Source organism: Podarcis liolepis, assembly GCF_965112155.1.
Source record: "Podarcis liolepis genome assembly, chromosome: 2".
NCBI lineage: Eukaryota > Metazoa > Chordata > Lepidosauria > Squamata > Lacertidae > Podarcis > Podarcis liolepis.
Window position 1 is genome coordinate 30,073,611 of NC_139555.1, and position 23,346 is coordinate 30,096,956.

The 23,346-nt window shown below is 46.3% G+C and overlaps 1 protein-coding gene across 1 annotated transcript; it reads right to left on the reverse strand.

Annotated features, from left to right (window-relative positions):
• Positions 1–213: 213 nt before the first annotated feature.
• On the reverse strand, positions 214–21,990 carry GAA (alpha glucosidase). The gene is made up of 20 exons (XM_083490825.1): positions 21,899–21,990; positions 20,382–20,976; positions 19,642–19,787; positions 16,887–17,052; positions 15,389–15,485; positions 13,900–14,019; positions 11,682–11,800; positions 11,399–11,530; positions 10,227–10,337; positions 9,638–9,751; positions 9,422–9,506; positions 8,569–8,686; positions 7,623–7,756; positions 6,868–7,019; positions 4,872–5,020; positions 4,490–4,631; positions 3,152–3,250; positions 2,736–2,900; positions 2,463–2,615; positions 214–1,281 (listed from the first exon to the last, which is right to left on the reverse strand). The coding sequence occupies exons 2-20, from the start codon at positions 20,907–20,909 to the stop codon at positions 1,222–1,224; spliced, it is 2,790 nt and encodes a 929-aa protein (XP_083346951.1). The 5' UTR covers positions 20,910–20,976; positions 21,899–21,990; the 3' UTR covers positions 214–1,221.
• Between the last annotated feature and the right edge of the window lie 1,356 nt (positions 21,991–23,346).

Here is a 23,346-nt window from a genome sequence, read left to right on the forward strand (position 1 = left end):
CTGAATGCACCTGATAAAGAGCCAATTGGATGCCTGGCCTGTTCTGAGCTTTTGAGAGGAAAGGTAAATGAATAGGAAGGAGAGATGGGAAAGATCTATGAGTAGTAGGGAGTGTTGCTTTGTGATCACCCACCTTTTATTAAAGGCGAACCTTTTTAAAATTTTCTGCCACCAGTGAAATAGATCCAACACAAATGAGGGTAAAGCACAAGATTTAAGAAAAATATTTATTGAGAAGACAGACTTCCAAGAGGCAGGAAAAAAAATCATTTCAGGCTTCAAATGCAAACAGACTCTCTGTATTCCCTGAGTTCCTGTTGCAGCTGCCTTTCCCCAAAAAGGAGGGGTTTTTTTGTTCATAAGAGCTGCTCTTTCAGCAATCAAGCAGCTTTTACAGCTTTCCTGTGGATGCACCACTACAAAAATAGAGCTGCATTTTAGTGCAATAAAATGAGGTCTTGTGCATAGAGAAACCCTTGCTCTGCCCAAAACAGGAGGGCAGGGGGACATGATTTGGAATGACTAACTCAATTGTCATGCTGTTTTCCCCTGAAAGATTCTGCTCCCCAGGCCAGGAAAATTTCCCTTCCACTGCCCTTACTCCTGGATCACTACAGCCAATGGGAAGCTACCAACTGATTCAAGGGGAGCTGACCTTGGTAGCCAATGAAGTGGGTGTTTGCAATGGCTTCTGTCTGCTTCTGCACCTGCTTGAGCAAATTTGCTCCATCTGGTCGTACCATTAAGGTGAGCTTCGTCACAACAAAGCAGCATCTGTCTTCCCATGAACATTCTTTTTACTCCGGGGTGGGGTGCGGGGGGAAAATATGAAAATTGCAGCCATGTGTCTTGAATTTCATCAGCATCCAAAAAGCAAAAACAAAGCCATCAAATATCTGGCTTAAATTAAGAATACAGAAAGTCCCTGAAGACTCTGACTATTCCCCTTCCAACAGATACTGAGCAACCTGTGACCCTCTAGATCTCTTGGACTACAGCTTCCATCATCCTTGACACCAGAAGGGTCACAGGCTCCCCTTCCCTTCCCTGCAGTGCCAGAGGAAAACAGGAAACAGTTCTTGCTGCTGAAAAGACACTTTCTGACAAATCACCAAAACATTCCAGTGTCGCGTACAGACAGAATAATGTGCATTGTTCATCATTGGTTTTTCATTCTTCTGTTGTGGTGCAGAGAAACTGGTGAGAGCTTTTCTTCTTTGCTCAGGACCAGGTGATGAGAAATGGCTCTCCCATCAACAGGTGGAGTGGGATGGTAAGAATCTGAGGAAGCGACAAGGTAGAGTTAGTGACAGTTGCTCACAGACTTCATCCTGGAATCGCAATGAAGGACAGAGCAGTCCAAGCTCAGGTGCTGGCTGGTCCATGCTAATCTCCACTGAGACCTTGTGGGGCCATGGGTAGTCTCACAAAGCAGAGGGGAAGTTCTGCTGTCCCTTTCTTTGTGCTTGGGCTTCCGTGGTACACATGGTTCAAATGTGGCTGCTGCCCCATGTGGACACACCAGTTCACGCGACAGGCACCTCTAGACTGACAACCTGTTGGCAGTCCTACAAGCTCCTGCAGGCAAGTACCCTGGGTGGAATTCAGTGCAGCAGTAAGTAGGGTATGCATGCATGGAATGAGGTCCACTTGCACAGCAATACTCTCACCTGTTCTGGAGGGTTGGGAGAAAACCAGAGCAGATTTAGGGAGGGTGGAGAATGGAGAGGAAGGAAATATCACTGCGTGAGTGGACCTCATCAGTTGAATCCCACCCAGAGAAGCTGCCATGCTTCTAAACCAAATCAACAATTGTCTTCTGAGTTAGAAAGTCATGTATGGTCTACACTGCAGCCATCCTAATTATTTCTGAGAATATTCTGTTTCCAAGGTGTAGCTGGATATATAAAGTAAAAACAAAGCAAAAGCAAAAGAGCATTTACCCCCAAGTATATTGAGAATGATGTTGTGTTCCCTTGATTTGCATTTTAATAGCATTTGCAACATTCAGAATATTTGAGGAAGTTTCTAGATGGGTTTTGGGGAGCGGAAGAGAGGAACAGAAATACTGGGGCAAGTATTGGAAATCATGGGAGAAACACAGGGAACTCAGGATAGCCAGGTTGTCCAATGTCCAGTTTATACTGTTGTTGCTTTATGGTATTTGTTTTGATTTATACATTTTGTTATGTACCGGCCCAGCAACTTCAGATTCAAGGGCAGAAACAGAAATCTAATAGGTAACTAATTCCCTGAACACTGCACACCCTGCTCAAATCAATTTGGCACTTTCAAATCTTTACTAGCATACTTTTTAAAAGCTGACTACAGTATATTCCATTGCTGAAATAGCTCATGCTGTCTCCCACAAAATGTCCTGCACCTTGCGGCTGTGTATAACCTTTCTGCAATCAATGCAAGCAGAAAGAGGCATCAGCCTCCACCCACAGAGAAGTCCTTACCTTGGTGTCGGTGCGGTAGGAGAAGTCTGGGACGGGGACCCCATTTGCCAGGACACGCTGAGGAGGGCTGGGGACACCAAGAACTGCCACCTCTTTCAACAGCAGCCCATCTATTTGGCTATTGAGCTGCACAATCTCATTGACCAGCATGCCCTGTAGCCGTGGGGGAGAGAGGGAGGAGAATGACATGATACCCCCACAAAACAGGTGCAGCCAAATGAGATCCCAGGCATTAGGAGCAAATGGAGCAACCTGTTTCCCCCAGAAACTCACATTTCTTGCCAGAAAGACAATCTGTGTGTAATCGCCCTTCTCAAAGGTCTGCAGTCCATCGCCATCGTCCCAGAACAGGTCACCTCTTGCTACCCCTTCCAGGGTCAAAGCCACCACTAGGGACATCCCCTTTTTGCGGGACTCTGTGGTGGTGAAGGCAGGTTCCTGGGAAGAGAGGCAGTGGAGGAAGATGATAACCAAAACAGTAAAGCCCTGAAATATAGCTCACCCCCCAGCAATATTATAAAAAATATCCCTGCACCCCACTAATCATGCACACAAGAACACCCTGCCAAGTGAATCCTATGGCAGTACTTGGCTTAGTAGTTCTGTGTTGTTGTTTTTGGTAAAGGCACTGGGTAGATTCAAAGACATAGAATGACCAGGCAAGGTCAAAGGTGGTGGAATTAACTCACCTGCAAGGGTAAGATGTGACCTGCTCGTACATGGACATTGATAGTGTCAAGTGGAGCCGATAAGAGAACCCATTGTCCCTTGCTGTGTATGGCAGATCCCTGAAAAGCCAGATACAGGACCCATCATTAAGCAGGCATTTGAAACCCTGTGCATGGTGTGTAAAGGCACAAAATGCACAAAGGCTGAGACTTTGCGGATCACACACAGCTTGGCTGGTTTTAGTTACAGGTAGGTAGCCGTGTTGGTCTGCCGTAGTCAAAACAAAATAAATTAAATTAAATTAAAAAATTCCTTCCAGTAGCACCTTAGAGACCAAGTAAGTTAGTTATTAGTATGAGCTTTTGTGTGCATGCACACTTCTTCAGATACACAAGCTTGGCTGGTGCTTGACTGGTATCATGGCTCCCCACCCTTTGAACGCACCTTCCATTTTGCTGATGTGTAGAAAAGGTTATACACACACACACACACACACACACACACACACACACACACACACACACACTGTCCTAAGAGCTGATGAGCTACCAAGCCTCTCTTTACTGCAGCTTAGCCAGCATTTGGATTGAGAATAAATACGGCAGCCTACTTCTGCATTGTCTAAAGGTTAATTTTCATCCACTCAGGATGATGATTCAGGCTACTGTCGCTTTAAGACAAGATTAGTCACTTGACAGTTTCAAGTCAAGCAAAATCTGAAATGTGACAAGTATTTGATCATTACAACCCACAGCGCCCAAAACAAGTATTTCTGGAGCCCATGAATGTGGCCAAGCCTGAAGGGCAAGTCATCTACCAGACACGTTGCAGAAAGATATCAGAAACCACGGCTTCTATAGAGAGTGGGCACAATAATGTTACGAAGGTGCGAGGTCAATGATGGCCACCTAGGTGAACTCAATTCTGTGAATGTCTAATCAAGACATATGCTTCAGATACAGCTTGGACATCATGGGAAAGGCTCCATTTACTGAAGCTGAAAGGACCTGGAGCAGGGAACTATCAACCTTCTCTACCCACTGTGCTCCCGATTCCAGTGAAACATCGCAGGCACTTGGGATCTTTCACATTAATTATAATAATAGTTTTATTATTTATACCCTGCCCATCTGGCTGGGTTGCCCCAGCCACTCTGGGCAGCTTCCAACACATATAAAAATAATAATAAAACATCAGAATTAAAAAAACTCCCAAAAGAGGCCTGACTTCAGATGTCTTCTAAAAGTTGTATAGTTCTTTCATCTCCTTGGCATCTGATGGGAGGGCATTCCACAGGGATAACAACAACAACAATAGTAATAATGGCGGCACTAGCCAGAGGAAGCAGCAACACTCACCGCCAAAAGGTTGTACCATGTGCCCGAAGGGAAGTAGCCGCTGACATGACTCTTCCCTGCCTCCAATACAGGAGTGATGAGAACCCCTGCTCCCCACATGAGCTGTCGGTCGATGTCCCATGTATTGGGGTCTTCTGGGAACCTGCAGAGAAGAGATTCACCCCCATACCACTCTGTATTATAGGGAATCAACAAACTTGATTTGATCAAGAAGCAAATTCCTCTGCCTCCAGCTCATAAACATTCTCTTTCATTTTCTCTCTCTCTCTCTCTCTGGCTCCTCCCCACCCCCCCACCCCCCGTGGGTCAAATGGCTGCAAGGCCACAGATTCCCCACTGCACCTGACCCTTTCACTGCCAGCACAGCAGTCCGCTGACTCACTCCAGATAAAGGGGTCGGGCAACCGTCTCCCCTGCAGAGTGGGCCTTGTGAAAGAGGGTGTAGAGGTACGGCAGCAAGGAGTAGCGCAGCAAGAAGGCTTTTCTCATGGCTTCTTGGGCCTCTTGGCTGAAGACATATGGTTCCTGGGGCTGCAAGATACAGGGAGAAATCATATTAGAAGCATCATGCCCCAAAGACTCCTGCAGAAAGAGGCATTTCCCAGGTTGCCAAGATCAGATTCAGAAAACATCTTTCCCCCCACATGTACCCTCCCCGATACCCAAACATCCTTTTCACCAGGAAGTTCAACACCTGCTGTGGGACACGTTGACACTCTTAACACACTGTTTCCCAGACTTGGTTCTCCAGCTGTTTTCGGACTACAACTCCCATCATCTCTAGCTAGCAAAACCAGTGGCCAGGGATGATGGGAACTGAAGTCCGAAAACAGCTGGAGACCCAAGTTTGGGAAACACTGCCTAACAGGAGTAGAGTTGATGAGAGCTGAAATAAAAAGAGTAACCCTGAAGCCAAGGGTAGCTAACGCGGTGCCCTCTAAATGTTGTTGGGCTCCAACGCCCATCAGCCCCTGCTAGCATGGCCAACAGACACAGAGAGGTGGGATTTGGAGTCCAGCAACATCTGGAGAGCACCACGTTGCCGGCTCTTGTTTTAAGGCATGATCCGATAGGGCCCGTTGTGCCAGTAACAGAGCACATAAGACTGGGCACTTGTACCAACAGCAATCTGTGACACTACATTGACAGTAACAGTCAGTTCTAACTGTTATGCTGCTGCTGCTGCTGCAAGCAGACCCGAAGATCCTTTACTACAAGGACCCCCATGGCCACTTTTGGTGCAACAGCGGCACGCAGAGCCAGAGCTCTGTAGCAAGCAGAGAGGGCAGAGGTCACTGCATGGGATGGAGTTACTTGCCACTGAGATGTGCAGCATCTTGAGGGCCACTGTGAAATCTACCGAACCAGAAAGTGAAAACAAATCCATGCAATTATTGCATGGATGGAGAAAACGGGCGGGGGGGGGGGATACTATTAAACCACGGTTAAGGCTGCAACCCTACATGCACTTACAAGGAAGAAAAAACAGCATGGAACACATTAGAACTTACTCCCGAGTAAGCATTGCCTTGAAAATTGACTCACTTCATGAGGTCCAGTTAATGATTTACGAGACTATAAAAAGAACAACTAAAAGAGTTGTGCATGCTGCACAATTCATACCATGCAAGCTGTGAATCTAACCATATAGAGACCTCCAGTTCCTTGCAGTTGCATAGCAGCGCCAAGACTACTGGGGTGATTCACCAGCTCAGTATTATACGGCCTTGTTTTTCAAGTTAAGTTGCCCTAACCTTTTCCTGGGGCTCCACACCTAATAGCGTTCTTTGCCACATTGCTTTTAAAACATTATCCGGCCAATTCCTTTATTACTTCTATGCCTGTGGCTATGACCGTATCACTGCACACTCTTAAATGAACTTAGAGCACAGGACACTTCTAAATGAAGTGCATTTAGGATTTGACTTTTACTTCCTGCTCAGTATTGGAGGGGGCGGGAAATGGAGCCTTTGTCTGCTTTCTTCCAACAGCATGAAGCTGAATGTTATTTCACTGTTGCTTCACAAAAATGATAATCAGAACTTTTGGGGGGCAAGCTTCACAGGATGGGTTGTAGTGAGCAGAAGCCGATTCCAAAGATTAAACTAACTGGAAGTATTTGGGGGAGAAGGGGTGAGTTGTTCAACAAGCTACCTTTATGCTTGGTTCATGACACCAGAGACCAATCCAGATACAATGGTCCACCAGTCCCTTATCCTGGACCACTGAGCGATGCTCCTCTCTCCCAGAGACACACACCTTCTATTTGAACTCTCTAAAACGTTTAATCCCAGCCATGCTCCTCACCACGACCCCCCACACAGCGTAAATATGTTACAAAGAGGGGGAAAGAGCAAGGCTGATCCACCGTCGCTTACCTTGTTTCTACGGTCGTTGTGGTTTCGCATGAAGGGGTAGAAGGCGCCCAGTTGGGTCCAGCGCACACAAAGCTCTTCTGACGTGTCCCCCACAAAGCCACAGATGTCCGCGCCAACCAATGGCACGCCAAAGAAGTTAAAGAGCAGCACCGCTGAAGGAAAATACATGGAATGACCTCTTCAGTGGCAGGCTCTGGGTGCAGGCACGACTCTGCAGTGGTCTGTGGGGTTTTTGTGTTTGTGTGTGTGTGATATTACACAGAATTCATCCCTGCTAGGGAATTCGGGACGTGGGTGGCGCTGTGGGTTAAACCACAGAGCCTAGGACTTGGCCGATCAGAAGGTCGGCGGTTCAAATCCCGGCGATGGGGTGAGCTCTCATTGCTTGGTCCCAGCTCCTGCCAACCTAGCAGTTCAAAAGCACGTCAAAGTGCAAGTAGATAAATAGGTACAGCTCCAGCGGGAAGGTAAACAGCGTTTCCGTGCGCCAGAAGTGGCCTAGTCATACTGGCCTCATGACCCGGAAGCTGTACACCAGCTCCCTTGGCCAATAAAGCGAGATGAGTGCCGCAACCCCAGAGTCGGCCACGATTGGACCTAATAGTCAGGGGTCCCTTTACCTTTACCTATAGGGAATTCGCATCTCTAAGTCCAGGAACTTTCCTCTCTCATGGAGATCTGAAAGAACTCCAAAGCAGCATCTTTAAAAGCAGAACATGGCAAGTTCCCAGGACTGACTCCCCAAACATATTTACCTGGTATGGTATAGTATAAATGGTCCCAGGTGCTCATGACATCCCCAGTCCAGTGACCAGCATAGTGACCATGACTGGCAAAGGTGGAACGAGAGATGATGAACGGGCGCTTCCCTCGCACTTTCACCAAAGCGCTGAGAACAGAAGGGAGGGGAAGTTGTGGGCAATGTCAGAAACTGGCCCCTGTCCATCCAGAGCTTTGATCTTTCAATAATAATAATAAATTAATTTTTGTACCCCGCCCATCTGACTGAGTTGCCCCAGGCACTCTGGGCGGCTTCCAATACATATAAAAACATAGTATCAAACATTGAAAATTCCCTATACAGGGCTGCCTTCAGATTTCTTCTAAAAGTTGTGTAGTTCTTTATCTCCTTGACATCTGACGGGAGGGCGTTCCACAGGGAGGGCGCCACTACCGAGAAGGCCCTCTGCCTGCTTCCCTGTAACCTCACTTCTCACAGTGAGAGAACCACCAGAAGGCCCTCAGCATTGGACCTCCGTGTCCAGGTTGAACTATAGGTGTGGAGACGCTCCTTCAGGTATATTGGGTCAAGGCTGTTTAGGGCTTTAAAGGTCAGCACCAACACTTTGAACTGTGCTCGGAAATGTACCGGGACCCAATGCAGGTCTTTCGGGACCTGTGTTACGTAGTCCCAGTGGCCGCTCTCAGTCACCAGTCTGGCAGCTGCATTCTGAATTGTAGTTTCAGAGTCACCTTCAAAGGTAGCCCCACGCAGAGCACATTGCAGTAGTCCAAGCACTGGTGGAAGTGCTGATTTACTGCATCCCATGAGAAGATTCTCAGGCAGAAGTTCAAACCCAAGGCGCTTGGCTCCAGCTTATCACCAGCAACAGGACCTTGAATACCAAGATGAGACTCTGCATCCAAGAGGCATACCACCTTTTGGGCAGGGTCCCCAAGGACTCTGCATGTCCTACTCACTCGTGTGACGCGATGGCTTCGGTCAACCCATACAGATTGTGCAGGTTGTAATGGGAGGACAGGTATTGCCTGCTGGAGGCACAGAGCGTTCGAGTCTTCAAGGATCCTCCTAGCACACCTATGTGGGGAAGAGGGGCAGGCAAGGCAGAACGTGTGAGCAAAAAGGCCATCACCCAGGAGCTAGAAGGCAAGTAAAGCATTCTTGAGCACTCTTGGTCTCAGGGATCTTAGGATCACTAGTGCCCAACGAGGAGCTCCTGCAGGCCGAAGGGAAAAGGCAACACTTCTCAATACTTACACAAGTCTCTTGACCTTCACAGGGAGCTGCTGCTATAGGAATAGTCTAACCACAGAGAGGTCAATTGGAAGTGACTGCTAGGACTCCTGCTTCAGGATCTGAACCAGGCCAAACAAGGATGAACTTGTTGCTCTTCGGTGCTTCTCATGCACACCAGCCCTGCACTAACTGGTATTCTGTGACTTGTGATTCCTTGACTGCTTTCATATAGTGCAGTGTGTGTAAATCATGGGTAGAGAACCTTAGGTCCTCCAGATGTTGCTGGACCAACTCCTACTATCCTTAACCATTAGTCTTGTTTTGCCCGGGGCCATAAGAAGCTCCCCATCCCTGGTGTACGTCATGATTTTGTTAAATAGCTAATCCAGTGCTGGACAGTGCAGTGATCCAAGCAGAATTAACTGAAGGCCATGCTGTCATGAATATTCCCAAGTAATCATATTTGGAGATTCCTCTCCCCAACAGGTTTATTGATTTATCTTCTATTCCCAGATTCTCCAGTCCCACCCATCATTTACTAGCAAAGCCCCATCTTTGTAACCTTCTCTCTCTCACCTGGCACATAAGGGGGCTTCTCAAACTTGTTGCTAGGACAGTCTTCCAAGGAACCTTCCACAAAATTTGATGGCTCATTCATGTCCTAGAATGGGGGGTGGAAAGGAGAAGAATCTTGTTTCTCCATCAGTGTAGAAGCAAAGGGATTTTGAGGACTTTGCACCTCCTCCGTTCAATGAACACGACAACACCAAAGTACTGGCCTAAGAAACTCACAATCCACATGCCATCAAAGGGCACCTGGTCATGGAAATCCTTGACCATGTCATGCCACCACTGCTGAGTCTCTGGGTTGGTGAAGTCAGGGAAGGCGGTGGGGCCAGGCCAGACCTGGAAGGTAAAAGGTCATAGGCGTCAAAAGCCATTGGGAAACCCTTGTGTGTCACAATGCTATGCTTACTTGCATCCTTAGAGCACTACTTGTGGCCCAGTTCTCCTGGAACCCCTTAAAATATGGAACTAGAGGAAGGCCAACGAAGTAAGAAGGCACAGCAAAACCTGTGTAAGAGCAGAATCCTCTGTGGTTTCTAGGGGAATGGTGACTGCAAGTGCACAATCGCAGCCATATAGCGCGCTGAGAATGCAATACTACAGGGCTTCGCTTTGCAATGCTACCAAAATGGAAGTCGGAGCCCTATGAACAAAGGAAGACATGGTCCACCCTATTGCCTCTCCTTGACCCATCCAGCTCAAGTATAATTAGAATATGAATCATGAGCTTTGATTTCACTCAAAAACATGTGCCATTCAGAGCAGGCATTCTTTCATGGTCTGCCAAAGCTCAGGGCTCGGGCCCAGGACTCACCTCTCCAATCAGAGGCTGCCCTGTTGTATTTAAGATGAAGACCCCCCGCTTCAGGCCTTCGTCATAAGGCTTGTAACTCCCAGCGGGGCTGGAACTGCTGATACCTGCATCCTAAAAAGAGAACACAGTGAGACGCAGGCTAGGACATGAAAATGCAAGAAAGCATGGAATTCCACGACTTTTGAAAAGTTAGCAGGCCAATACACAGTATCTCTTGAAATGAAGTCTATCATTTCATAACTACTTCCATTTTCTAGGTCAGACCAGCAAGTCTGGAATCTCACACCTCATGTCTCAAAAGAGTTAGGCCATATGTACCAGGGGATTTCTCAACATATAAATCTACAGATTTAAGAAAGAGAAGTCCTATCAACTTGCTGCTTGCTTGTTGCACCTCAGAAAGCAGCCCAGACCAACAGCAGTAGCCTTAAACCAGGAGTGGAAAATAGATAACAATAACAATAATAATATTTATATTATATATTTCCCCAGCCACTCTGAGCGGTTCCCAACAGAATATTAAAAGCACAATACAATATCAAACATTTAAAACTTCCCTCATCCCTGACCACTAAATGGTGTTGGGAGTTCAAAAATATATGGAAAAATGCAGGTTTAAACATTGTACCTAGGCTTAGAATCATTCAAGTTGTTTCTTACTGTAGGCCAGGAAAGTAGCCTCTAGATTGTTTGGACTGGTGGCCAATTGTCAGGGACGATTTGTGAGTCCCACATCACTTGGGTTATGACAGGTTAGCTACTTCTACTCTAGAGCAGTTATCTTCAAACTTTTTGGATCCAGGACCCACTTTTAACCAGAACATGCACTGGGGGACCCATTTCTTAATGTTTTACCATATATTTGTATGGTGCTTGTGCTGGTGTCACGAACCACCTCAGATCAGTCTGCAACCTGGCCATAGTAATAATAATAATAAAAAATTGTTTGTATCCCACTCTCTCCGGCCGAGGCCAGGCTCAGAGCGGCTAACATTCATAAAAACAACACAATAAGCATAAAAACAGACATCAATTAATTAAAATACATCTTAAAATTAATTCAGACAAGCTTCTGAATAGGTCCCGACAGACCAGCGGACGATCTACGATGTGGAGAACCGGCCTTTGTGAAGTTCCCCATCGGTGGAAGAGCTCAGGCTTCATTAACTTACCACAATCATGACGTACCTCCGGCCATCGCGGTGGAAGTCGTTCACCATATCTGGCATATCCCCGAAGCCATGCTTGTTGAAAGTGAAATCTCTCCTAGCATCTGCATAATCCAGGTCGTTCCACTGCACATCCTGTGAAGTCCACAGATGGTGGCATTACTGAGCATACAGGCAGTTTCTCTGACGCTCCGGCCCTGCTGTTCCCCACTGCTCTGTTACCATGGCTCTAGAGGCACATGAGGGAGAAGCTGTGTCCTGGAGAGGACTCTGGGAAGCCACGTACCAGGGGGAATCGTGCCGCTGTCATGTTCTTCACCACTTCCCGGGTGACATCCGTAGATGAGTATCCCCAGCGACACAGGTGGAATCCCAGGGCCCAGTAGGGGGGCATGAATGGATACCCTGAAGGAAAAAGGAAAAGGTGGGGGCGGAGAGAAAGGGAAAGATACTCAGAGGCCTCCAACAACCAATAGCATCTCACAAATGCACCATGCAAGTAAACTTTCAATGAAACAGCCTCCAAGATTTGAAGAAATAAACTTCCTCATTCAAATGTTCTTTGGGAGATGGGTAAAAAAATCTAGCGTAAATATGTCTCCTTTAAAAATCTAAGACCGCCTCTTTTCTGTTGCAGCTAAGGCCAGGATTAGGAGCAAGGGGTCAGTCCCCATTCCAAATACTCATGGAAAGATTTTGATGGTTATGTTTATTGCATTGTAATAAATACAAATACAGTGGAAACTCGGGTTACAAACACCTCGGGTTACAGACTCCGCTAACCTCAGTAGTACCTCAGGTTAAGAAGTTTACCTCAGGATGAGAACAGAAATCATGTGCCACAGCGGCAGTGGGAGGCCCTATTAGCTAAAGTGGGACCTCAGGTTAAGAACGGTTTCAGGTTAAGAACGTACCTCCGGAACGAATTAAGTTCATAACCCGAGGTACCACTGTAGAGCGGCCAGAAGAATTCCTTCAGGGGGCAAAGAGGATTAAGGCAGCAGAGCTGGAAATCTCAAGCATAATAGTCCAGGGCTGCCTTATGTATTTTTCAGTGCATGAAGTACATCCATGTGGGAAAAGGGAAGCCCGTGTACAGATGATGATTATTTTTATTTAATAAATTTATATACTGCCCTATACCCGCAAGTCTCAGGGCAGTTCACATGGGACGGTGGCAATGCTGGTATCAGCACCATCACTGCTCCTTCATTTGTATGGTGCCTTGCCACACACAAAAACTGTGCTCAAAGAGGCTTGGAAGAAGGGCAACAGCAAAACAGTACAAAATCAACCATCGGAATTACAATTTCACAATAACAGCAATAATGAAACACCAATGTAATAACAACCATAATGGCATACAACAAAATAACATCTCAGTGCTATAACTATAGCAACGTTGCACCTCCTAGCAGTAACAAAAAACAACAGGGGGGTTTAAACAAGCTCTACCTCTCTTTTAGAGGGACGCGGGTGGCATTGTGGGTTAAACCACAGAGCTTAGGACTTGCCGATCAGAAGGTCGGCGGTTTGAATCCCCCTGACAGGGTGAGCTCCCGGTCCCTGCTCCTGCTAACCTAGCAGTTTGAAAGCACGAAGTGCAAGTAGATAAAGAAGTACCACTCCAGTGGGAAGGTAAACAGCGTTTCCGTGCGATGCTCTGGTTCACCAGAAGCAGCTTAGTCATGCTGGCCACATGACCCGGAAGCTGTACGCCGGCTCCCTTGGCCAATAAGCGAGATGAGCACCACAACCTCAGAGTCAGCCATGACTGAACCTAATGGTCGGGGTCCCTTTACCTTTTTTTACCTCTCTTTTAAATCAGAACCAGTGAAAGCAGTGAAGGTCCTGTGTGAGTGCCTGGAGGTGGTTGGAGGATGGATGGCGGCTAACAGATTGAGGTTGAATCCTGACAAGACAGAAGTACTGTTTTGGAGGGTAACTGTTCCCCTGAAGGACCAGGTGTGCATCCTGGGAGTAATTTTGGACTCACAGCTGTCCATGGAGGCGCAGGTCAATTCTGTGTCCAGGGCAGCTGTTTACCAGTGCCGCCTGGTACGCAGGGTGAGACCCTACCTGCCTGCGGACTGTCTTGCCAGAGTGGTGCACGCTCTAGTTATCTCTTGCTTGGACTACTGCAACGCACTCTACATGGGGCTACCTTTGAAGGTGACCCGGAAACTGCAACTAATCCAGTATGCGGCAGCTAGACTGGTGACTGGGGTTGCCCCTTTTAATAACTTTCTAGCACCAACAGTGCACTACCTGAAGTTCAAAATAAAGAGGAGTGCCTATACAGAGAAAGAACAGGCTTGAATTATTGCAGCCCTGGCACTGGATGCTGGTCAGTGCCATTAAGGACAAAGCTGGAAGTTGCTCATAGCACTTCACAGGACCCACAACAGACCAGAGTGGTATTTTTGATGGCAGCAGTTTTGGGAGAGAAGGCACTTTGTCAAGTTATTAGCTAGCTTCTCATAAGGAAGAAAGCAAGTGCCTACCAATGACATCCATGTACTGCCGCACAACACTCTTTGGGTCTGGACCCAGGAAGATGTAGAAATCTAGGATACCACCAGTTGTTCTCCAGGTTAGGGCTGGACTGGGCTGGAGGATCACATCTGAAAGGCAGAAAGAGGCATGGAAATGGTGGCCGAAGACCAAAGGCACATCCTGAAAACAGATTCCAAAATCTCGTTCCAGTAAGGTTGATCCAGAGAAGTAGTGGCAATAAGCAGGGAGGGACCAGAGTCAGACCGAAAATAAAAATAAATTGGCTTTATCTAAACTGAAGCACATAAATGATGAAAATTTACAAATTCAGCAACCACTGAAAAATCAGAATAAAAATAAATAAATTTATAAATGGTAAATGATATTAGACTGGGGAATAAAATTAATTAAATGAAGCATGTATGTAAACCCTAAATTGCACCCTCCTAAAACTTTTACCAGTCTAATTTAGTTAATTTAGGTTACTAAATTCATAGCCTTATAGCAGTTTAATCTAAAGTGTAGTGGGGGGTGATGACCTTCACCATGCATGCAGATTTGCCCCCCAAGTGGGGCTCAGGAACACTTCCCAATTTGGAGCCCAGATACACTGTCACAATTTTACCTTCACGGTTTACAGGCAACCATCACCTTGCATCAGCAGCTAAATCCCTCACCTCTCCAGCCTGATGTGCATTTTTGCCTGTAAATATGCTGACAGCATCAGCTTGCTATTACCCACTCACTACACCGCCTGATCTGATCAGGACAGATGCACAATATTACATATAGATTCATCTTACATATAGATTTGTCTTAAAGGGAAAGGCTTACAACGTATTAGTCAGGCTGCGATCCTAAACACATCCTGAACAGTGGAGCTTCCCTGAGAGTAAGTTCTATGGAATACAATAGAATTTGCCTCTGAAAGAATGTGGGTGTTGCTGTGGGTTAAACCAGAGCCTAGGGCTTGCCAATCAGAAGGTCGGTGGTTCAAATCCCTGCGATGGGGTGAGCTCCTGTTGCTCGGTCCCTGCTCCTGCCAACCTAGCAGTTCGAAAGCACAAAGTGCAAGTAGATAAAGAGGTACCACTCCGGCGGAAAGGTGAACGGCATTTCTGTGCACTGCTTTAGCTCTCCAGAAGCGGCTTAGTCATGCTGGCCACATGACCCGGAAGCTGTACGCCGGCTCCCTTGGCCAATAAAGTGTGATGAGTGCCGCAACCCCAGAGTTGTCCGCGACTGGACCTAATGGTCAGGGGTCCCTTTACCTTTACCTTTTACACATGCTGAGGATTGCACTGATGGGTAAGAAACTAAACTGCCACAGCTCCAAAAAAGAAGAAGAAAAGAAAGTCCCAAAGCATTATAGAATGCTTGAAAAAATGACTATTAAATATATAGTATCCTGCATTTTAAATAAACAAGATGTAGGGCCCTTTGTAGAGGTAGATAGATATAAAGGAACAGAGAACACACTCTAAAGAGATACTTTACCCATAGCATTGCTGTTTAGCAGAAAGACTCCATGGGCCAAGCCGCCGTCTTCCATTGCCAGGTAGAAGGGGTGTGAGCCATACAGATTGACAGAGGGCTGAAAATGCAGAAACAGTGCATAGTCCACAATACACTACACAGCTAAGCCAGGTGTCAGGGACTGGACTGAAGGGGACAAGATGGAGGAGGAATGGTGGAGATCACTCCCCCCCGCCCCCCGTTCTCCTGAAGCTTCCAGAGAAGAGGAAGGCAGTACAGTAGTACCTCGGGTTAAGAACTTAATTCGTTCTGGAGGTCCATTCTTAACCTGAAAGTGGTCTTAACCTGAAGCACCACTTTAGCTAATGGGGCCTCCTGCTGCCGACGCGCCACTGGTGCACGATTTCTGTTCTCATCCTGAAGCAAAGTTCTTAACCCGAGGTACAATTTCTGGGTTAGCGGAGTCTGTAACCTGAAGCGTCTGTAACCTGAGGTACCACTGTATTGAATTACAGCAGTGGTTTGAGGATGGTGACAGCTCAGAGACATGTGAACAGACGAGTTGGGAGGTGTTGGGAGAAGAGAAGAGAAGAGAAGAGAAGAGAAGAGAAGAGAAGAGAAGAGAAGAGAAGAGAAGAAGGAGACTGAGACAGAGCAGACAGCTGACACATTATCATTGGAGAGTATTTCTGACCCCCCTTCTCCCAGAACCTGCCGATCGTTGAGAGTACAAGAGCAAAAGACTTGGAGACAATTAGCCTCTGTCGGCCACCATAAGGGAAAGTGCTGTTACTTGCAAGGGAACGGGAAGGAGCTCAATTGGAGCAACACCATTAATGGGAGACAGACTGCATTCCTTGTTTCTCACTGTGATGATTGAATAAAGTCACTAGTAAGAACTATTCTTTGTTTTCTCTGTTTCTCATTGCCACTGGGTGAGGCAAAGCTTGACACCAGGTTTAGTTAGTAGAGCAGTGCAATGATGGATCTACGCTGTGGACAATAGCAGAATACTTCAGATCCTCACTGCCAGACTAGGTCAAATGATCCTTCCTGCACAAAGCACATCAGAAGTCAATGAGAGGATAAGGCATTCCTCAGGCAAATGGTCCTAGCAATGCATATGATGGTGTGCATGCCCACAACTCCATACACACTACTAACTTATAACCTGCTGGAGAATTCTGGGTACTGAAGTCAGGTGAGGTGTTGATAATTCTCTGCTGGAAATCCCAAGCTCCTTTCCTAGAACTACTTCTCCGGGAAGAAGGAAAGGACAGGTTTAACTGGATTCAAAAACAGAAGGGACAAAGATGCAACAAAATGTTGTGGCGTAGAGTGCTCCTGTTGGGGGTTCCAGCCAAGCCATTTCCCATGCTTCTCCCCTCTGTCCTCTGGATACACAGTGCAGTGTGGCCTCTGAGCATGCCCAATCTGTATTGGGCTGTTGCTGCTTTTTGAGAGGTAGTCTTCTAAAGCCTTCCCCCCCCAGCCCTTCCTGAAACTCCCCATGACTTACTGTGGGCGTTATGTCCCGATTCCATAAGGTAACCCTGGTCCAATTGACATTCAGGATGAGCGAGGTCTGGTGCTCGCCCAGCCCAGAGATGAAGCGCGATGGCAGGGAAGTGGAGATCTGCAAGAACTGGTCTGCGTAGAAGAGGGGAGCCACGGTGGTATTGATTCTATTTGGGGGAGAAAGTGGACAATCCCACTAAGCAGACTGCAATGAATTTGCCTTTTCTAGATCTCTGTTCCACTAACCACTCCCAAAGCCTACACCCCCCCCCCCCACAACTTCCAGTGGATTTGTTGACCACATGGCCAGGGCACATGAGCACTGTGTTGGCTATAGGAGGCTATTGGTTGTCTGAATTCACTGTGAGAACAAGGAGAAAGAAGCCCCTGAACCAGACATTAGGAACACAAGGATCTGCCTTATACAAGTCCACCTAACTCAGTGTTTTCTGCCTGACTGGCAGAGGCTCTCCTCCATTTCAGGCAGAGATGTCTCCAAGCCCTACCTGGAGATGCTGGGGATTTCACCAGGGACCTCCTGTCTGGAACACAGATGCTTTACCACCGAGTCCAGCCAAAAAGTGTTAGAATTCCTGCTCCGTGATTGCAGTCATGGGATTGCTGTCTTTCACATGACGGTGTATGTTTTGACTCCACAGAGTGGGAAGTGACGGAGACAGGATGTTTGTGTTACTGTGTTCCGTGAAGTGGGACTATTGTCCTTTGTTCTTTTTCTCTTTGCTGTCTGATGCTAGAGAGAGAGGGAGCCATGTTGCAGTGCTCCGTGTGTGTTTATATGTAAATAAAGTAGATAAGCCAAAATGCAAGCTGCGAAGACTCTGCGATCCCTAAGTGTGCCTAAGTGTCTATTGGCATCGGTCGCTGTGATGTTTGGGCTGAAGAAAGCTTTTGAAGCTCCCGAACGATCGACTAGGACGGAGAGAACATGCCAGTCGGGCATGTGTCTCTGCCAGGGTCCTACTCGAGTGTAGGTCAAGCTCCTGGCAATTCCACTTTAGCATTTCTCTGGTTCCCGCTGCCCTAGCACACCTGTGAATAATGTCACTACATACCCTGAATGCAGAAAAGGACCTTTCAAGCTCTTTCTCACCAGAAAAGCAGAAGGTCAAAAAGAGGAAGTGCTTTAGCCAGAGTTATAAATACTACAAAGAGCTCTAACGACTGGAGGCTGCTTCTCATAACAGTATTTGCTTAAGGTGCACACTTAAAAGAGGCTACATTTTCAGATATCAAGTTATGTGCAAATGACTCCAATTCATGTCTGGAAAAACACACATCAGTCAGGCACACACATCAGAGAGTTTGTAATGTCTGAAGTGCTACCTTAGGTAGATTCTTGGGTATAAACCCTGGATTGCTCGTATGCAGTATGGCAAATGGCCCTGGGGGCAGCCTGTCAGTGGAAGCCTTCTGCTTGTGCATCAGGGTGAGCCCCCTACCCCTGTGTGACCCCTGAAATTGGGGGTCGAGTATGATCTTAATACTATTATGTATATAGTGCATTAACTGATTTACCCCATGAAAGAATATGTACATTATCATACATATTAAACATAATACATATATGTTTAATTAGGCATCCATAATTTACCCCATGAATATCATTGAATATACTAGTACCTCTAATTTTACACAATACATAACTGTTTATTGTGCATAATATTCTATACAATACAACTATTAAATATGTATTATTAACCTATATATATATGATTTAAGAATGTTATATCACCTCGTGCATTATTATTTTTTAAATATTTTTTATCAATAATTTATGTACAACATAGTCCACAACAACTCATACATACAAACAACAACACCATTGACAATTTAATTATCAAAATTAAACTCCTATCCCCTTACATAAAGAAAACAAACATAAAAATAAAAGACTTCCTTTATCTTGTAAATGGCCTCCTTATTTACTTCTTGTATACTGTTTCTTTTATATGTGACTATTACAATTTTTCCTAGTTATGACTTAAAAAACCGCAAAGTCTCCTGTAGAAATTAATCGAAACAAGTCTAGGTATATATTTTGGGGCTCTGTTTGGTAAAGTATTCTCTGCATTTCCCCCATTCTTTTTGAAATTCTTGTCTAGGTTGTAAACACTCATGGCTATCCACTAACTACCCTCCATAATCTTACATTCAGCCATTACCTGAAATATTTCTAGTAAACATGGAAGTGCATTTTATACCCGGTTATTTATTAATCTGGCATATCACGTGAGAATCATCAACCCCTGTATATAAGGCCCCCCTCCCTAGTAATCACGCCCATAACTTGAGGTTGCATCACTTTTCCCAAGGCCCCTGGTCGTTAGGTCAGGACCATCCTACTCTCCATCACCACTTTCTCATCTTTTCCAAGGCCTCTGGTTAACGGGTTAGTTCCGCTTGTGCCCTTGCTCATAGCATAACTAGTTTTCCTGTCGACTGGTATTTTTTATTTCTCTTTCCCTTCAGATCACACTATGTGGTAGGGAGAGGAGGGATCGTTCTGTCTGGCAAGCTGCAATGCTTGCACAAACGGAATGACTGAAGAAGCATGATGTTGAATTCTATATATTAGCTACAACATGGGTCTCAGACAGGTCAACTGCCTTCACCCCCACATGCTCTCATTCCTCTGTTATTTTCATACAGCTTTTCAGGCTCTGTTTGACTGATGCTCTTGGCAGCAAGCAGACAGAAGGAGAACATTTGGGTAAAGAAAATCAGGAGTAACTTACAGAACCTGCCCACTGGATTTTCGGACAACAACAAGGCCAAATGGATCATCAGAGAACTGTACAGAGTACAGTGTTGAGGACGCCCGGTTGCTTGTTTTTGGGGTCTCTAAAGGGACTTCATAGCGCTTGTTAACTGGATCCTTAAGCTGTGTTGGAGAAGACAATTGAAACAGCATTACAGGGTTGACTTAAGCCATAGTGAGCCTATGAAGAGATTCCTGCATCACAAATAGAGATGCTGCAAATCAGAGAAGTCTAGCCAGGCTGTCAGGAACTTAGCATCTATAGTGAAATTACTTGAGAGAAGTAGGGGGTGGGAAAAGATCATTCATAAATTTCGGGGTGGGCATGTCCTGGTCAGAGTATGAGTCAAAGGAACCAGGTGTTTTTCATGAAACAACTCATCCCTCCACCCCCAATTCAATTAGCAAAATATTTGACTTAATATACAGTACCGATTTATTACATCCCTTAGCCACTGATTTGATCCAAGTAGCAAAATACCCCAATTTTCACCTGATTTTGATCACTGTATATTCTCCTGGAGCACTATAGGCCCACTTGGTTTTTGATGTTGCTTTGAAGTATTACACTGAGATTTTAGTGCTGTTTGGGTGTGTGTGTTTTTAATTACATCTTATTGCATGTATAATATGCAATTTGCAAGTTGCTCTGCGAAGATCTTATTTTCTTGATGAGCAGTATACAAATGAAATGAAATAGGCACAGTCCCTACTCACCGTGAAGTGAAGCCTACCCTCCGTCTCAAAGATCACATCCAGCTGCAATGTCATTACGTCGTCTGGCATGAAAGTGGGCACACCGCGGGTCAAGCGGGCAGTGTAGCCACTTTCAGTGGTGGTCAGGTTTGCTAACTTGTAACTAGGGTAGCTAGGAGGGAAGAAGCACCACGGCTGCAAAATAGCAGGGCCCTTGGGCAAAACAGGGACATAACAACAGCCCCGGGCTTGGCATTCTTCTTGAGAGAGCAGCTTCTCTGGAGCACAGTCAAAGCGGCTGTCTGGAGGAACGTTGCACTGTGGCTGCGCGATGAACCCTCTGGGGAATTCCGGTCGTTCTATGGGTTTCCGTTTCACGTCCCTGCATTTATTATGATCTCTGCAGGCACTCACTGCTTCTGGAGAAGCTCCAGGGCCCAAGTTATCATGGACCCCAGAAACACCAAGAATAACAGTTGCAGCTGTGATGCCAGAAGCCCACAGAATCATGCAGAGACCCTTCCACTTAGGCTTCTCCGTCAGTGGCATAGCGGACTTTCAGGAGACAGGCAGGTGTGCCCTCCTCAGCCGGCATAGGATTGGTTAAGGCATCCACCTGCGGGAGAACATGCAAGACAAGGAACTTAAAGACTTTCTGCAGGCTGCATTGCCCAAGAGTCCTATTGTGTAGCCAAAAGTTCCCAGTCTGCTTCTTGGCATTCATTAGTTTTATCTGACTTAAGGACCCAGCAAGTCAGTTCTATACAATAGCCAGAGTGCATTCCTGCCTACCCCCCACCCCATTCTGCCTAATGCTGCCTCCAAACAACTTAATGGGTCCCCAGACACCCCTTTGAGGGTTCACTAGACCACTCACATTGATGGATTTGGGTTAAAATGGAGCATTCATTCATGGGTGTAGCTGGGGGGGCAGGGGCCAGCAGCCTCCCCTCAATCAATAAAAATCCATAGAAACCTGAGGTCCTACACCACCCCACAAATCCTGGCTACGCCCATGCATTCATTCTAGTTTGGTGGACTCCATTCTGCCTGTGATTAAGTTCTATGCTCCCTTCTTTTTTTTCTCTGGAGAAAATGGGGTACAATTCTATATGGGAACTATCACAGTCCCAAATACTACCTGTTTTCTGGCAAGATTCCGTGCCTAAGAGCTCTGCAGCAGGCAGAAAAACAGAAGGTGTGGCTTTTAATAGCATATACAGTACTGCTATTATACAGTGAAAGGAGGCACGTTTTCCCAGTTTTTTCGGGGGGCAGTTAAAGGCACGGGAATCCTGCAAATAACATGAAAAATGGTGACATTGTGTAATTAATAAAATACCGACTTCGGAATTTTCCTCATGAGTCAACACTGCTAACTTTGCTTTTTGTGTAATAAAAATTACAGGAACCCTTGAAAACCTCACAGTGCTTGATCTCCGAATAAGATTCTTCAGCTTACTCTACCAGGCTTGCAGAACGGGGTGGGGGACACTCAAATATATCCTGACCATTTCCCCCTACAAAACTTCACTCACCGCCGGCTCAGAAACGCCGTCAGCCAGCCACATACAGTACTCGAGTCCAAGAATATTCCGGGTGGGTGGGGGAAATCACAACAGTCACGTGAGCAGTTGATCATGTGACTTCCCCCTAGTTTGTCTTTCGGGTTTTCTTGAAGCAAGCAAGCTCCGTAGACTAAACTGGGAGGAGAGTCTGTTGTTGTTACTTGAGGCATCATATAGCGTCATGGGGAAAGATTCCCCTGGATTCAAAATACTTTTCTCAGGGAAAATATGGATTCGGATTTGTACCCGAATTCATCAAACTGTGTAGAACTTCAGCCTCGAACACGCACACACAGCCACCACGCTGGGGAACAAAAATAAGGAAGAAAAATCTGATAGGAAATGATCGAGGCCGCTCCTGAACTTTGGTATCTTCTAGACCTAGAGAGATTCATTTAGTCGGAAGGTGCGTGTCCTGAAGAGGGAACATGTTATGCCCTTTTGGAGTAGTTATAATAATGCGGACGCTTGGATACTCATTCCTATTAGCAAGCGATGAGCTTCTTCCTCATTGACGAGCTGTGACAAATTACCTTTTTGGCGGGGGGGGGGAGGAGGGAGCACCAATCCTGTAATTAAACCCTGTACAAGCATTGAGAATGTTCGCAAGTTTTTAGTCTGCCTCCTTGCGTGCGTGCACTTGCTACTTGTTGCTGCTGGTTTGGGAAGTGGTGTTCAAAAGGGAGGCTTCCTCAACCTTGGCCCTCCAGATGTTTTTGGCCTACAGCTCCCATGATCCCTAGCTAGCAGGACCAGTGGTCAAGGATTGTAGTCTCAAAACATCTGGAGGGTCGAGGTTGAGAAAGCCTGGACTTACCTGAAGTGTAGATTTGGTGGATAAGGAAGGGTACATCACTTTGCCACCTTTATGCAGCTCTCCTGAAGCCCTGGGATATGCGCTGGGAGAGAGGCTTTGCAGGTGCTGCCAATCAACAGTGCCTGCAAAGCGCCTTTGGGCCAAGCCCTGCCCTTGCCTGTCCCACATCTGGCATTCTACTGTATATGTCATATAACAACTGGTGCAGAGCTGGTAGGCACGCTTGGTGGAATGGGCCTGATGATAGTCAAATTTGGGCAGCAGGCTGGAGGTTCACACTGGACAGTATACAGGTGTGCTTGCAGAACTAGCATATTTTTTTCAACAATGAAAAGCTGTTTCAGCCACACATTTTGTACCCCAAATGGATGACAAGGTAGAAAATACACACACAGTGTGTGTTTGTGAAGGGTGTTCACATGCAGTAGAACTCTGAATCAACACTTTAGCAAAAAAGAAAAGAAAATACCCCTAGCTGAGTGCCTATAGTATTAAAGTTGGTGGAAGGCACCTTGCACCACTTGGGCCTTAACCAGCAGTAATGGATCCACTAGTATCCCCTAAACTATGCACCTGCTCCTTCAGAGGGAGGGTAACCTCT